Genomic DNA, 14,971 nt, shown 5'->3' with positions numbered 1-14,971 from the left:
TGTGACAGGTCATGATGCCTGTTTCACTGTGCACTGCTTCCCCCTCCTTCCTGTAGGTCATCTCTCTGACCACATATGAAAGGTAGAGCTGTGGGGTCAGCACCCTCTGCCAGCCTCATCCTCTGTCCTTCTCCTACTTGGCTTAACCCCATCCCCCAGCCCTACTAATGCCAGGAAGGCGGTACAGCGTGCGTGTTTTCTCTAATATGTGTGCTGGTGTGTACAGCATGTGTTAGTAGATGTGGGAGTGGGGCAGCTGCATTGACTGTTCATTTTTGCATTGACTCTTTCTGTGCTGTGTTAATGCTGTCAATGCAAAGCAAAGGATCGTTTGGTTGTTTGCACAGAGAGGAAGGCTGTGAGGTTGTGGTTGTATTGTAATTACTGCATGCCCATTTATACAAGGAGAAGGTTCACTGACATTACACATTAATATCAGAGCAGAAAATTGTGCATTATTTAAAATGTCAAACTCATGTGAACTTTATTGTTATGATAACTTGTAACCTTATTTGTGTAGCACTTTATAAAGTGCATGTTATTGTAAATTATAGCCAAAAATGTGATAAAATATTAATATGTATGCGTACTAATCAAAATGAACGACAGCTTCAGGGATGTCGTTTCAAAGGTTTGGTGCTGCAAACTCAGAAACGTGGATTTGAAGTAAAGCAGTGGAGTAGTCAGTAGTCTCTAATGGGATAACTAGAGAAGCTGGAAGCTCAGAACATGAGCTATGTAAGAAGGATTTGGGCTCTGTAGGGCTTTATGTGTGATTCATGAAAATATTTAAATCAGTTAAAAATTTCACGAGAAGCAAGAATAGAGAAGATGTGAGTTTTTACTGGTTTTTGTTAGCAGCCAAACTCCTGAGCTGTGGCAGGTTAGTGGGGCTGTGTCATGTACAGTGGGGCAAAAAAGTATTTAGTCAGCCACCGATTGTGCAAGTTCCCCCACTTAAAATGATGACAGAGGTCAGTAATTTGCACCAGAGGTACACTTCAACTGTGAGAGACAGAATGTGAAAAAAAAATCCATGAATCCACATGGTAGGATTTGTAAAGAATTTATTGGTAAATCAGGGTGGAAAATAAGTATTTGGTCACCTCAAACAAGGAAAATCTCTGGCTCTCACAGACCTGTAACGTCTTCTGTAAGAAGCTTTTCTGTCCCCCACTCGTTACCTGTATGAATGGCACCTGTTTGAACTCATCATCTGTATAAAAGACACCTGTCCACAGCCTCAAACAGTCAGACTCCAAACTCTGCCATGGCCAAGACCAAAGAGCTTTGGAAGGACACCAGGAAAAGTATTGTAGACCTGCACCAGACTGGGAAGAGTGAATCTACAATAGGCAAGCAGCTTGGTGTGAAAAAATCAACTGTGGGAGCAATCATCAGAAAATGGAAGACATACAAGACCACTGATAATCTCCCTCGATCTGGGGCTCCACGCAAGATCTCATCCCGTGGGGTCAAAATGATCATGAGAACGGTGAGCAAAGATCCCAGAACCACACGGGGGGACCTGGTGAATGACCTGCAGAGAGCTGGGACCAAAGTAACAAAGGTCACCATCAGTAACACACTACAACGGCAGGGAATCAAATCCCGCAGTGCCAGACGTGTTCCGCTGCTGAAGCCAGTGCATGTCCAGGCCCGTCTGAAGTTTGCCAGAGAGCACATGGATGATACAGCAGAGGATTGGGAGAATGTCATGTGGTCAGATGAAACCAAAGTAGAACTTTTTGGTATAAACTCAACTCGTCGTGTTTGGAGGAAGAAGAATACTGAGTTGCATCCCAAGAACACCATACCTACTGTGAAGCATGGGGGTGGAAACATCATGCTATGGGGCTGTATTTCTGCCAAGGGGACAGGACGACTGATCCGTGTTAAGGACAGAATGAATGGGGCCATGTATCGTGAGATTTTGAGCCAAAACCTCCTTCCATCAGTGAGAACTTTGAAGATGAAACGAGGCTGGGTCTTCCAACATGACAATGATCCAAAACACACCGCCCGGGCAACAAAGGAGTGGCTCCGTAAGAAGCATTTGAAAGTCCTGGAGTGGCCTAGCCAGTCTCCAGACCTCAACCCCATAGAAAATCTGTGGCGGGAGTTGAAAGTCCGTGTTGCTCGGCGACAGCCCCAAAACATCACTGCTCTCGAGAAGATCTGCATGGAGGAATGGGCCAAAATACCAGCTACTGTGTGTGCAAACCTGGTAAAGACCTATAGTAAACGTTTGACCTCTGTTATTGCCAACAAAGGTTATGTTACAAAGTATTGAGTTGTATTTTTGTTATTGACCAAATACTTATTTTCCACCCTGATTTACCAATAAATTCTTTACCAATCCTACCATGTGGATTCATGGATTTTTTTTCACATTCTGTCTCTCACAGTTGAAGTGTACCTCTGGTGCAAATTACTGACCTCTGTCATCATTTTAGGTGGGGGAACTTGCACAATCGGTGGCTGACTAAATACTTTTTTGCCCCACTGTAAACAGTGAAGTCCAGTGGAAACCTGTTTGATGTTTATGGATTAGCCTGTGTAAAAGTTGTGACAGGGCTTTTCAGCAGGCGTCATGTAGTGAAGGCAGGGAATTCATTCAATCAATTTCAACTCTGTAGATTTTTATTTATTATATATAAAAAAAATTCCCCCTCGCCCCTGCGGGCGGTTTATCCTTCAAGCTCGGGTCCTCTACCAGAGGCCTGGGAGCTTGAGGGTCCTGCGCAGTATCTTAGCTGTTCCCAGGACTGCGCTCTTCTGGACAGAGATCTCCGATGTTATTCCCGGGATCTGCTGGAGCCACTCGCCTAGCTTGGGAGTCACCGCACCAAGTGCTCCAATTACCACGGGGACCACCGTTACCTTCACCCTCCACATCCTCTCGAGCTCTTCTCTGAGCCCTTGGTATTTCTCCAGCTTCTCGTGTTCCATCAGTTTATCAGCTAATGCTAGCATGCACACCAGCTGGGTGAGGGGTCAGCGTTGTTAAAAGGGGTCAGCTATACTGACCTCTTGAAATTCTTCATAAAGGGCCATCTACTGTTCATGTGTTCAGCTGCGAGCTTGTCTGCTGTCACTGAAACTGTTACAAATGTGTCCAACTTAAGAGTCATTTTTATATCCGTTTCTTACAGCAGTAAGTCATCAAGACGTTTCACATTAGTTTTCCTCAGATCTTCCACAACCAAGTTAGGGTGCGCACACAGTAGAATGTACAACCCCAGCACATCCACACTTACCATGACAGCGGCTGTATGTAGAGTTAGTCATCAGTAGTTGCTCCTCCTGTATGTAATGTGCACTTCAGCTAATTTTAATAATTGGATTAGAAAATGATTGAACTCAAATGTGTTTTCTTTGTCTTGGGTAGACTCTGACATACTCGTTCCTTGTTTCTCAGTTGTGCGTCTAAGTCTCCTATTTCTATTTTTATTTTGGTTTGAGTCTTTTTTTTATTAATTAAAAAAGAAAATGTTTAAGAAGAGTGAGACCAACCCTTTCAGCAGTCTGTACATAAGCTGAAGGCGCTGTCATATGTGCAGACATTTGAAGGAACGCTCATGAACCTTTAGTTTGCAGCTTCTCGTCTGCGTTTTGTACACCAACACATTACAATAAAAACTGCCTGCAGAGCCGGCAGAGAGAGCGCCAAGTATGAGGGAGTGCCTGATTTTCAGGGTCAGTGCTTGTTTGTCAGGTTTAATCTATCAGTTACTGGGCCAGATACATTTGGCCAGTGCTGACATGGGGCCCACTGATGGGATCAAGCACGCTGCTTCCACCACAGTAGTTTAGCAGCAGCAGTGTTCATACAGAGCTCCTTTCTATCATCCAAAACACTCCCAAATTAACAAATAATTTCTTCGTGAAATAAAGTACATCAAAGTTTAACGCTCCAAAGTCATTTCATGTGAACTTCAAGCAGCAAGTCCTGGTGATGTTCCCACAGCTTCCCACGTTCAAGTAGCCAAATTGAAGCGTCAGGTAAGATAACCAGGTGTGCTTTGAAGAAGGGCTTCTGTGAAAAGAGTCGAGTGTAGCTGCATCTGTAGGGTGAAAACTGTGGTCACAGTGGCAGGTTAATGGGAGTCAATGGGAGTAAAACGTTGTAGATAAATTGCTCATTTGAAAACAGGTGAGGTTAATAAAGTGGTGGACATGATCAAATGTGTGTGTTTCTAATAAATATGTTGTAAGTTCATAAGAAAAGAGAGAAAGGGGGCGTGGTGAAAAGCTGTAGTTGACCTGACAACCTTCAACTTCCCACTAAGCCAGTGGTTCCCAAATTGGGGGGCACGCCATTGCAGGGGGTGTGGTATAAATTTTTTTTAAAAAATGCTTAGACGCTGCTGGCATAATGGACAAACGCAAAAAACACAGAGCAGGGGATGAAGCATCGGCAAATATTCTTCCACACCAACTTCTTTCTAAGCCAAAGACTAGAAAAGATGATGAAGTTTAGCATTCTCATTCCCAACGTGTAATACTGATGATTTGTCATGTGTGTCTCATATTAACACCAAAGGTACCCTTCAGTGTCCTGATGATATGCTTTGGATTCTCAGTTGAATCCAATAGAATTCAGCTAGTGGCGGTAACACGCTCCAGCATGTACTCCAGCCCTCACCTTAACCGTGTTTCATGATCAGAACATAAAACACATTTACATGTATAGATTCATTCCAAATGGCTCTCGTGTCTCCGAGTGCCTGACGGACGATTTGTCACGGCGTCGGGATGTGACGTGTTGCCTTTGGCTTCACCTGCACAACGATGAGGAGGAATTTGTCGTCTTTCTTCTCTGTTTTAAAGTAAAAACAGTATATTTTAGTTCAAAAGCTCTGAACCTGAGGAAACTGCTTATTGCATAGAAACTGCATACAGTGCTTTGTTAGTGTGTTTCCTGCTTTTAATGTGGAGAAAATAACAGCAGTGCTGTGCAAGCATCACAAGACTGAAGCATGTGTGTTTCTCTCTGCAGTTGCCCTCAACAATCGAAATGGAGGGAAGGATGGTCACAATAAAACAGGAGGAACAAATACCAAGATGCCCGAGGGTGAGCTTCTGCTGCAGGTCAGTTATGAACCACCAAAAGCACCATGACTACAACAGAGCAGCCCTTTATCATCACTGACCGTGTGCAACAAAACTGTGACGCCTTTGTCTATATTATTATTTATTAATTAGTCAAACATGTTGTCTTTAGTGTTAGTTTGCTGTTAGGATTCAGTTCCAGGGATTCCCAGCTGGGAGCATCATGCAGGCTCTGGGACTCAGCTCTCGATGAGACTGTCTTTGACATTTTACTCTGTTCACGTGACTCATTGTTTCATTTTTGTACATTTGAGAACTGCATTAAAACGGCTGTGTTGCTCGTCTCAGTGTTGTTCAAATATGTTTGACTCCATCTGTGCAGGAATAATACGATTTAGCTTCTTTATACTTAAAAATACCTGAAGTTTTAAAACCACACTTGTATAAATGTTTGTGTGGCAGACATGTGTAAAAAAATGACAGTGACCTCTTTATGACAAAATCACAAAGTGTGTGAGGGATGATTCACTGCCATCCTCACATCGGTTCACACTGGTGCAACTAAACATCGCCTGAGCTGCTCAGCTGCAGCCAGCGAGCTGATGAGTAAAGGAGCAGTAATTTGCACTTTTGTGTCTTTGGGTCATGAGTGAAAACAGCGCTACTGTCATTCTCATAGCCACGAACAGCAGGAGGCTCAGTGTCTGTTGGAGCTACTTCAACGACGTTACTGCTCAAGTCTTCATCAAGTCAGTGTTTATATTTGGATTTCATCCATAAGCCAGCGCGTAGCATAAGAACTCGTTCCTCAGGAACGCCTTGGGACTTGACAAATCGTCGGGATGTTACGCCTCAGGAGTGAGAACGGGCTGTAAATGCCTGGAGTGTTCCCAGGACTCACATCCACCAGGTTACTGGTTTGGTTAATCCACGGCCTCTTTATGGACCAGTTTGTGCAAATGTACTGTAAATATCACAGACTTCAGCTCTAATCAAATACAAATTAGGTGACCTGGAGAGTGTGACAGGATAATCTGATAGAAATGCTGTTATGGGATATTTTCTGGAATTTCAGGTAGAAATTATTGATCAAAAATCCAGTTTGACTTCTAACAGAAAGATAAGAGCTCTGTGCCGTCTGTGCTGCGTGTGTGAAGAAAGCTTGCTGGCTGCCGGAGCTTTTCGGGATCGGCTGCAGTCTTTGATTTTCCAGCCCACTTCCTTCCAATGTGCATCACACTGGCATTCCAGGAGAGCTGAGGAAACGGGCTCCTTTCTCCAACATTCAGACTTCTTTCACATGATAACTGTACGTTTCCCCAAACTGTTCGAAGTGAGAAATGAAAGGTCATTTGTAGATGAGTCAGGAGGCGGTGCTCCACAGAGAACTTGCTCCTCATGCTCCTGATCCTCAGAATAAGCGAGGAGATGAACAATGATGGTTTGTCTCCAAAGAATAGGCTTCTCATCTCCTCCACACATCACTCACTCACTTGGACACTAGAAGGGGGAATTATGTTAAAATGCTCTTCATAGACTACAGCTCTGCATTTAACACCATAATTCCCTCCACACTCACCACCAAGCTGGAGCATCTGGGACTCAGCTCATCTATGTGTCAGTGGATCTCCAACTTCCTAACTGGCAGACCACAGGCAGTAAGGATGGGCGGACATGTTTCAGCCTCCACCACTCTCAGCACTGGAGCCCCCCAGGGGTGTGTTCTGAGCCCCCTGCTGTACTCTTTGTACACATATGACTGTGTGGCCACTACCAGCTCCACCACCATCATCAAGTTTGCTGACGACACCGTCGTGGTGAGCCTGATCTCTGATAACAACGAGACGGCCTACCTGAAGGAGATTAGGAATCTGGAGAACTGGTGCCAGAGGAACAACCTCCTTCTAAACGTCAGTAAGACAAAGGAGCTGATAGTGGACTTCAGCACTAAGCAGGAGAGGAACTACCAGACCCCCGTCATCAACGAGTGCCCAGTGGAGAGAGTGGACAGCTTCAAATACCTCGGAGTTCACATCACGCAGGACCTGTCATGGTCCTGTCACATCAACACCGTGGTGAAAAAGGCCCGTCAGCGTCTCTACCACCTCAGACGCTTGAGAGACTTCCAACTGCCCTCCAAGGTGCTCAGGAACTTTTACTCGTGCACCATAGAGAGCATCCTGACGGGAAACATCTTAACCTGGTTCGGGAACAGCACCATGCAGGACAGACGAGCTCTACAGAGGGTTGTGCGGTCAGCTGAGCGCACCATCCGCTCCGAGCTCCCTGACCTGCACTCAATCTACAGCAGGCGGTGCTGGACCAAGGCCAGGAAGATCGTGAAGGACCTCAGCCATCCCAACAACAGACTGTTCTCTCTGCTGAGGTCAGGAAAGCGATTCCGCTCCCTGAAGACCAACACAGAGAGACTGAGGAGGAGCTTCTTCTCGCAGGCGATACGGTCTCTCAATCACACCACCACACAGTACTGACCCACACATATGGTTCTTACACACACACTGGACTTTCTGGACTTTGGTTTTGCACAACACTGGTCACTATATTCTTCATTTCCGGTTAATACTTGTACAGCTGCTGTTATTGTGTATATATTTATTTATATTTAGATTTCTTCATACATTCTTATATAGTTCTATATTGTGTATTTTGTTGTACAGTTATTTTATTTTCAACTTTAATTTATATATTTATCTTTATCTTATTCTTCCCAGTTAAATTTACCCTTCATTCTAATTTGTGTTGTACAGTTATTTCATTTTTAACCTTAATTTATATTTTATTCCTTCCTAGTTAAATTTACCCTTTTTAATTTTTCATATTTATTTCCTATCTTATTCATAGCCTTTTCCTTTTTTGTTCTCTTTAGGTCACGAGCAGTTGTCCAAGCATTTCACTACATATCGTACTGTGTATGACTGTGTACGTGACAAATAAAATTTGAATTTGAATTTGAATTTGATTTCATAAAAGGAGTTCTTGTATGAAGCCTCTTCCTTTGCTGTTCTTCACATCAGATGGTAGTGAATTATAGAGGAGCCAGTCAATTATTCAAACAGAGAATGCAGGAAATATGGCAGAATTTAGTAATTGTGCTACTTTTCCCTTTTAGGTAATGTTAATAATGAACACAGTGAAGGTTCACACAACAGCTACGACAACACAGGACACAGGCTGCCTGCTTTTAGTCTGGAAACCAAGACGTACACAGATGATGCCTGAAGTAAACTCTGACAGCTCGGAGGTTAATGATACCATGAGGTGCTAACTGGTTTGATTCTGGATGATTCAGGAAGAGTTCAGACATGTTTGTGTCGCCCAGTTTCAGTGGCTGTTCATGCTCCCTGAAGGAAGCAGGTCATGGGAGGGCATCAGCGCTGTGCTATCAGAGAGGAGTGTGTGTGTGTGCGTGTGCGTGTATCTTTGTGGGGACCAAAAAAATCCTGGTTTCCTGATGTGGTCTAAGAAGTCACCAACATAAAGTAAGAAATGTTGCGGTACGTTGGACCGAACCATCACAGTCCTGATGCAGAGAGGCGAATATGAACTGTAGAAAAAGTTCTTGTGTGAGTGGGAGACTGAGGCATGTTGTATAAAGTACTTTGACTGCTCGAGTAGAAAAGCACTATCTAGCATTTTACAGGCAGTCTTGTGTTGGCTATTCTTGTTGTTTCAAGAAATAACAACTAGAATAACGATACTGATCTTTTCATTTAAACTTTTAGCAGAAATCGAAGTGATATTCAAAAAGGAATTTAAAATGCAATTTTATGCAGGTTTCACAAACTCTTTGGTTCTGAAAGAAAGAAGTGCAATATCAGCAGAAAATAATATTTATATTCAACAACGTTAGAAAAAATGGACCCTTTTATTCTTAAAGCTGAACATAAACCGACTTCTTATAACGACGAACTCCTCCTGAAACGTTGGAGGTTTTAGCTCTTTATACAGCAAAGTCACAGGAGGATAAATATAATCATCAGGCGTTTGTTAAAACAACCCCGTCCCTCACCACGTGTGAACCCTCAAACTGAATGGTAAGATAACGACACTCATTTTCACTTTTTCACAAAACTCAAACATCACTACTTCCACGTCTAATTGTCTGTAATGGAGGCGGAGTGAACTGGATCCCACTCTGTGTCCGGCGGGTGCTCGCAGCGGGGGCGGGGCAGGTTTTCTCGGGAATCCCTACCTTGGTACAACACCTGGTTTGGCAGGACGTAGCGCGGCTCCAAATGCTTTCAGTGTGAACTCCAGACTGCTGACAGGTCTCGCACACAACAGCCGCTCTGTCACGTGACGCATACTGCTCCGACGTGCTGAGGTCACTACCTGGGTTACGCCATGTTGCAAGTTTTCTGAGGCTCTTTTGTGATATTTAATGGATCGGATTATATTTTTTTTCTCCCCGATATCCGATCCAGTAATTTAGGTCAGGATCGGACCGATGCTGTATATTGGATTCTGTCTATCCCTAGAAAAAAGTCATGACCTCAACCCAGAACACCTTTGGGATACCGCGAGCCAAAAACTGGAGCTCTCACTGTTGTAGCTGCAAACATCATATTAAAAACGATCAATTAACAAAAGCATATCTTAGGTTTGAATGTTTGTGAATGCAGACAAGCTAATACTGTACTTTTTTCAATACAGCGTACATTCACTGTAATCGTCAAGACTGTTGTCACGCTCAGTCATTGCTCCTCATGCAGGACAGTTTCTTTGGAGGTCTGCACAGCCAGAGAGCCAGCACCAGTCCTCACAGAGGGCCCCCCCAAACCACAACCTCAGATCCACGTTTATTCCACCTCCCACTGTCTGACTAAAATGTTGTTAGATGGAAATGAACGAAAAGGGAAAAATAGAACATATTGTTGTACCTGTTGTTCGTCAATGTATATCCTCTAGTTAAAGTCACATCATTATGATCATGTTGGCTGATGACAGTCAGATGCTGCAGCACACGGATGAAAGCACAGTAATGAACCGTGTCACTGTCTGTGCATCTGCTTTAACAGGCTCTCAATGGATTCATCCTGGTTATCACTGCCAGTGGGACCATCTTCTACTCCTCTCACACCATTCAGGACTATCTGGGCTTCCATCAGGTATCAGTCTGTTTTTCACTCTAATTACATCCATTGATTGTCATTCCTCACTACTGAGAACCAGAAGCCAGAGTAGCTTAGCATTTAGGGAGGTGACAGGTTCTAAATGGGTGTCATTGTGACATGGTGGCATTAAGTAGGTCCTGGGTTCTAACGATTTATTCAATATTTTATATTGTATTGAAATACAAAAGTAGTAATTTTACAGGTGTTAGAGGCTCTGCTTCATCAGCTGATAAATGCGTTGCTTGCGTGCAACAACTGGCGGCAGCAACACGGGGGTCTGCGTCGATCCATTAGTATAGTCCCTGCATGCTAGGGTCACAGGCAGCTGCAGAAAGACCTATTTATAGCTTGGCCTTTTGTAGAAACCAGCGGCCACAACAGCATCCTGCAGTGCACAGCACGTCTCTGCACCACTGCTCGCACAGTGTTACGTCCAGCTTTTAAGCACTATGTACAGGTGGAGCTTGCACCATTATTATATCTAATAGTAGAATTTCTGTGACAACAAAAATGTAATAAAAATGCATCTGTGGCATATAATCAGGGTTCTATATTATAGAAAACAAGGAACTCTGTTTAAAAGAAGTGCTGTGGGACTTCTGGTTGAGCTTTGATGGAGTGGGACACGAGTCTGGGAGCTCCCGCCGATTTCGATTAAGTTGTTATTCATTCGCGCTTTTCGGCCATATTTCCAGTCCTGTTTTGGTTTGTGGATTGTTTTGTTGAGAAGTTTTACTCGGGCCTGCGTAAAATGGCAGCAAAAAATGTTAAAACCCGCAGTACTATTCAAACACAACTGAGGCCTAGTTTGCAAACCGCAACCACACCCTCGAGTGAGCCGTCGTCTCCTGCAAAGCCCCCCTCGTGCCAAGCTAATCCTGGTATTGAAGCTCTCAAGGTCGAGTTGCTGGCTGAGGAAAGATATCGCCGACATCTTTAAAAAGGAACTTCAGGACACTCTGGGTGATGCTTTGTCTACCATTAAGTTCGACCTGCAGGCTGTGAAGACGCAGCTGGCGATCGATAAAGCTGCCAATGACGCTACCATGTCTGAGCTAAAAGGTACGGTGAAGGAGATGGAGCACGCACTTACTGTCTGCTCTGATGATATAGCTGAGATGAGAAACACTATCAAGGGCCTCACAGCTCATGTAGCCAAGCTGGAAAATACGTGTGAAGACTTGGAGTCCAGGTCGCGGCGCAACAATGTTAGGATAGTGGGAGTACCGCAGGGCCCTGACACATGCACCACTGCTGCCGTAGCCTCCCTGCTAAAAGAAGCATTTGATCTGGGAAAGGAGCCGCTTTTGGATCGTTCGCACAGGACTCTCCAGCCCGCACCTAAGCCCGCCGTCCACGAGCCATTGTATGCAGGTTTCATTACCACACTGACTGTGTTGACATTTTACGACGTGCTAGAGAACGCCGACAGATTAAAGTTGGAGACCATCTCAGTCTTCCCCGACTACACCGCCAGGGTGGCACGGGCTCGGTCAGGCAGCAACTCCGTGGCATTGAAAGTGTTCGGTATGGCCTGCTTCATCCAGCGCGACTACGCATCACATATAAGGGTGTCGAGAAGGACTTTGTTTCAGCAGAGGAGGCCAGTGATTATGTCAAAACTTTGATCTCTGGGTGAGCCTCGATAGCCCCTCAGTTTGATGCTGTAATGCTGCTAAGGGTTCACGCTCTCCTTAGGTTTAACGCCACCTGTGCATTGTTTTCTTAGGCCGTTGTGCTAGTTATTGTACTGTTGGTGTGCTTTTATTTTCTTTGTTAATTAATGAAGCTGAATCATGTAATATATACTTGAACTTCGGACCAGTCCGGCACAATCTTCTCCAAGCTGTGTATTTGTGTTCAGGGTTGGGTTGGGGGGGGGGGGGGGGGGGGGGTTGGGGGGGGGGGGTGGCTGTCCCATTTCGGCTCTTCATGGCCACTGGCATTTTGGTTTGGTCTTTTTCTTCTTCCTTTTTATGAATGGTTAATGGCAATATAGACCCCAGCATTGCTGGGTCAGGCATGCCTCTTAGGTTCATTAGTTGGAATATCAGAGGTATGGGTAGCCCTGTTAAGAGATTTAAGGTTTTTACTCACTTGATACGTCTAAATTCTGACATAGCATTTTTACAGGAGACTCATCTTCGCATTAAGGATGATTATAGGTTATATTGCCCTTGGGTAGGTCAGGTCTTTCACCCAATTTTTAATTCGAAGGCTAGAGGAGTGGCCATTCTCATTAATCATCATCATCATCATCATCATCATTTATTTATTTATATAGCACTTTAAAAACACACCTGGTAGACCAAAGTGCTGTACAATACTAATATGCACATAGTAATAGACATAGCAATAAAGTTAAAAAACAATAAAAAAAATGAAAAAAAAAATAAAAAAATAAAATAAAATAAAATATATTGTGTGCCGGGTGGCGGCCAGGAGCGGAGGCCCTGGCGGACTGACCCCCGGCTGCCAAGACTGGCAATAGGGACATGGAATGTCACCTCTCTGGTGGAGAAGGAGCCTGAGTTAGTGCGTGAGGTTGAGAGGTACCGGCTAGATATAGTCGGGCTCACCTCTACACATGGCTTGGGCTCTGGAACCAGTCTCCTGGAGAGGGGCTGGACTCTGTCTCAGTCTGGAGTTGTCCCTGGTGAGAGGCGGCGGGCTGGGGTGGGTATCCTAATATCCCCTCGGCTTGCTGCCGGTACGTTGGGGTTTTTCCCGGTGGACGAGAGGGTTTGTTCCCTGCGCCTTAGGGTCGGGGAACGGGTCCTGACTGTTATCTGCGCTTATGCGCCGAGTGGCAGTTCAGAGTACCCAGCCTTCTTAGAGTCCCTGGGGGGGGGGGGGGGGGGGTGCTGGAGGGTGCTCCACCTGGAGACTCTGTTGTCCTGCTGGGAGATTTCAATGCTCACGTGGGTAACGACAGCGAGACCTGGAGGGGCGTGATTGGGAGGAACGGCCTCCCTGATCTGAACCCGAGCGGTGCTCTGTTATTGGACTTCTGTGCTAACCACAGTTTGGCCATAACGAACACCCTGTTCGAACATAAGAGTGTCCATAAGTGCACGTGGCACCAGGACGCTCTAGGCCGTAGGTCGATGATCGATTTTGTAATCGTATCAGCAGACCTGCGACCATATGTTCTGGACACTCGAGTAAAGAGAGGGGCTGAGCTGTCAACTGATCACCACCTGGTGGTGAGTTGGATCAGGTGGCGGGGGAGGACGCTGGACAGACCTGGTGCACCTAAACGCGTAGTGAGGGTGTGCTGGGAACGTCTAGCAGAGGCCCCAGTCCGCGAGATCTTCAACGCACACCTCCGGCAGAGCTTCAACAGCATTCCGAGGGAGACTGGGGACATTGAGTCCGAATGGACCATGTTCAGAGTCTCCATTGCCGAAGCTGCTGCATTGAGCTGCGGCCGCAAGGTGGTGGGTGCCTGCCGTGGTGGTAATCCCCGAACCAAATGGTGGACACCAGAGGTGAAGGGAGCCACCAGGCTGAAGAAGGAGTCCTATCGGGCTTGGTTAGCCTGTGGGACTCCGGAGGCAGCCGACAGGTATCGACAGGCCAAGCGGAATGCGGCTCGGGCAGTGGCTGAAGCAAAAACTCGGGTGTGGGAGGAGTTCGGAGAGGCCATGGAAAAAGACTTTCGGACTGCCTCGAAGAGATTCTGGCAAACCGTCAGACGTCTCAGGAGGGGAAAGCGGTGCTCTACCTGCACTGTGTATAGTGCTGGCGGAGCGCTGCTGACGTCGACGGGGTGTCTGGCCCATTGCTACGGGCCATTCGATCCCTATACAACCGTTGCAAGAGCTTGGTTCGCATTGCCGGCAATAAGTCGGACTCGTTCCCGGTGGGTGATGGGCTTCGCCAGGGCTGCCCTTTGTCTCCGGTTCTGTTCATAATTTTTATGGACAGGATTTCTAGGCGCAGCCAAGTGGCGGAGGGCTTTCGCTTTGGTGGCCTCAGAATCTCATCTCTGATTTTTGCAGATGATGTGGTTCTGTTGGCTTCATCGGGTGAAGGCCTCCAGCTCGCACTGGAACGGTTCGCAGCCGAGTGTGAAGCAGCGGGAATGAGGATCAGCACCTCCAAATCTGAGGCCATGGTTCTCAGCCGGAAAAGGGTGGAGTGCCCACTCCGGGTCGGGGATGAGTTCCTGCCCCAAGTGGAGGAGTTCAAGTATCTCGGGGTCTTGTTCGCGAGTGATGGGAGAAGGGAGCCGGAGATCGACAGACGGATTGGGGCTGCAGCTGCAGTAATGCGGACGCTGCACCGGTCCGTCGTGGTGAAAAGGGAGCTGAGTATAAAAGCGAAGCTCTCAATTTACCGGTCGATCTACGTCCCTACCCTCACCTATGGCCACGAGCTGTGGGTAGTGACCGAAAGAACGAGATCGCGGATACAAGCGGCAGAAATGAGCTTCCTCCGAAGGGTGGCTGGCCTCTCCCTTAGAGATAGGGTGAGAAGTTCGGCCATCCGGGAGGGGCTCAGAGTAGAGCAGCTGCTGCTCCACATCGAAAGGAGCCAGCTGAGGTGGTTCGGGCATCTGACAAGGATGCCCCCTGGGCGCCTCCTGGGTGAGGTGTTCCAGGCATGTCCCACCGGGAGGAGGCTCCGGGGCAGACCCAGGACACGCTGGAGAGATTATATCTCTCGGCTGGCCTGGGAACGCCTTGGTATTCCCCCGGACAAGCTGGAGGAGGTGGCTGAGGAGAGGGAGGTCTGGGCCTCTTTGCTTAGGCTGCTGCCCCCGCGACCCGGCCCCG

The 14,971-nt window shown here is 46.4% G+C and overlaps 1 protein-coding gene across 3 annotated transcripts in view; it reads left to right on the top strand.

Annotated features, from left to right (window-relative positions):
* Positions 1-14,971, top strand: part of LOC309690690 (aryl hydrocarbon receptor-like) — a 72,139-nt gene that overhangs the window by 12,513 nt on the left and 44,655 nt on the right. For all 3 annotated transcript variants that reach the window (XM_082507953.1, XM_082507954.1, XM_082507952.1), the window contains exons 3-4: positions 5,003-5,094; positions 10,095-10,184. In XM_082507953.1, coding sequence (XP_082364079.1) covers positions 5,003-5,094; positions 10,095-10,184 — 182 coding nt within the window. The remainder of the gene's footprint in view (positions 1-5,002; positions 5,095-10,094; positions 10,185-14,971) is intronic.

The sequence above is a fragment of the Aulonocara stuartgranti genome (assembly GCF_965226115.1).
Source record: "Aulonocara stuartgranti genome assembly, chromosome: 16".
Lineage (NCBI taxonomy): Eukaryota > Metazoa > Chordata > Actinopteri > Cichliformes > Cichlidae > Aulonocara > Aulonocara stuartgranti.
This window is presented reverse-complemented; position numbering and strand designations above follow the sequence as displayed.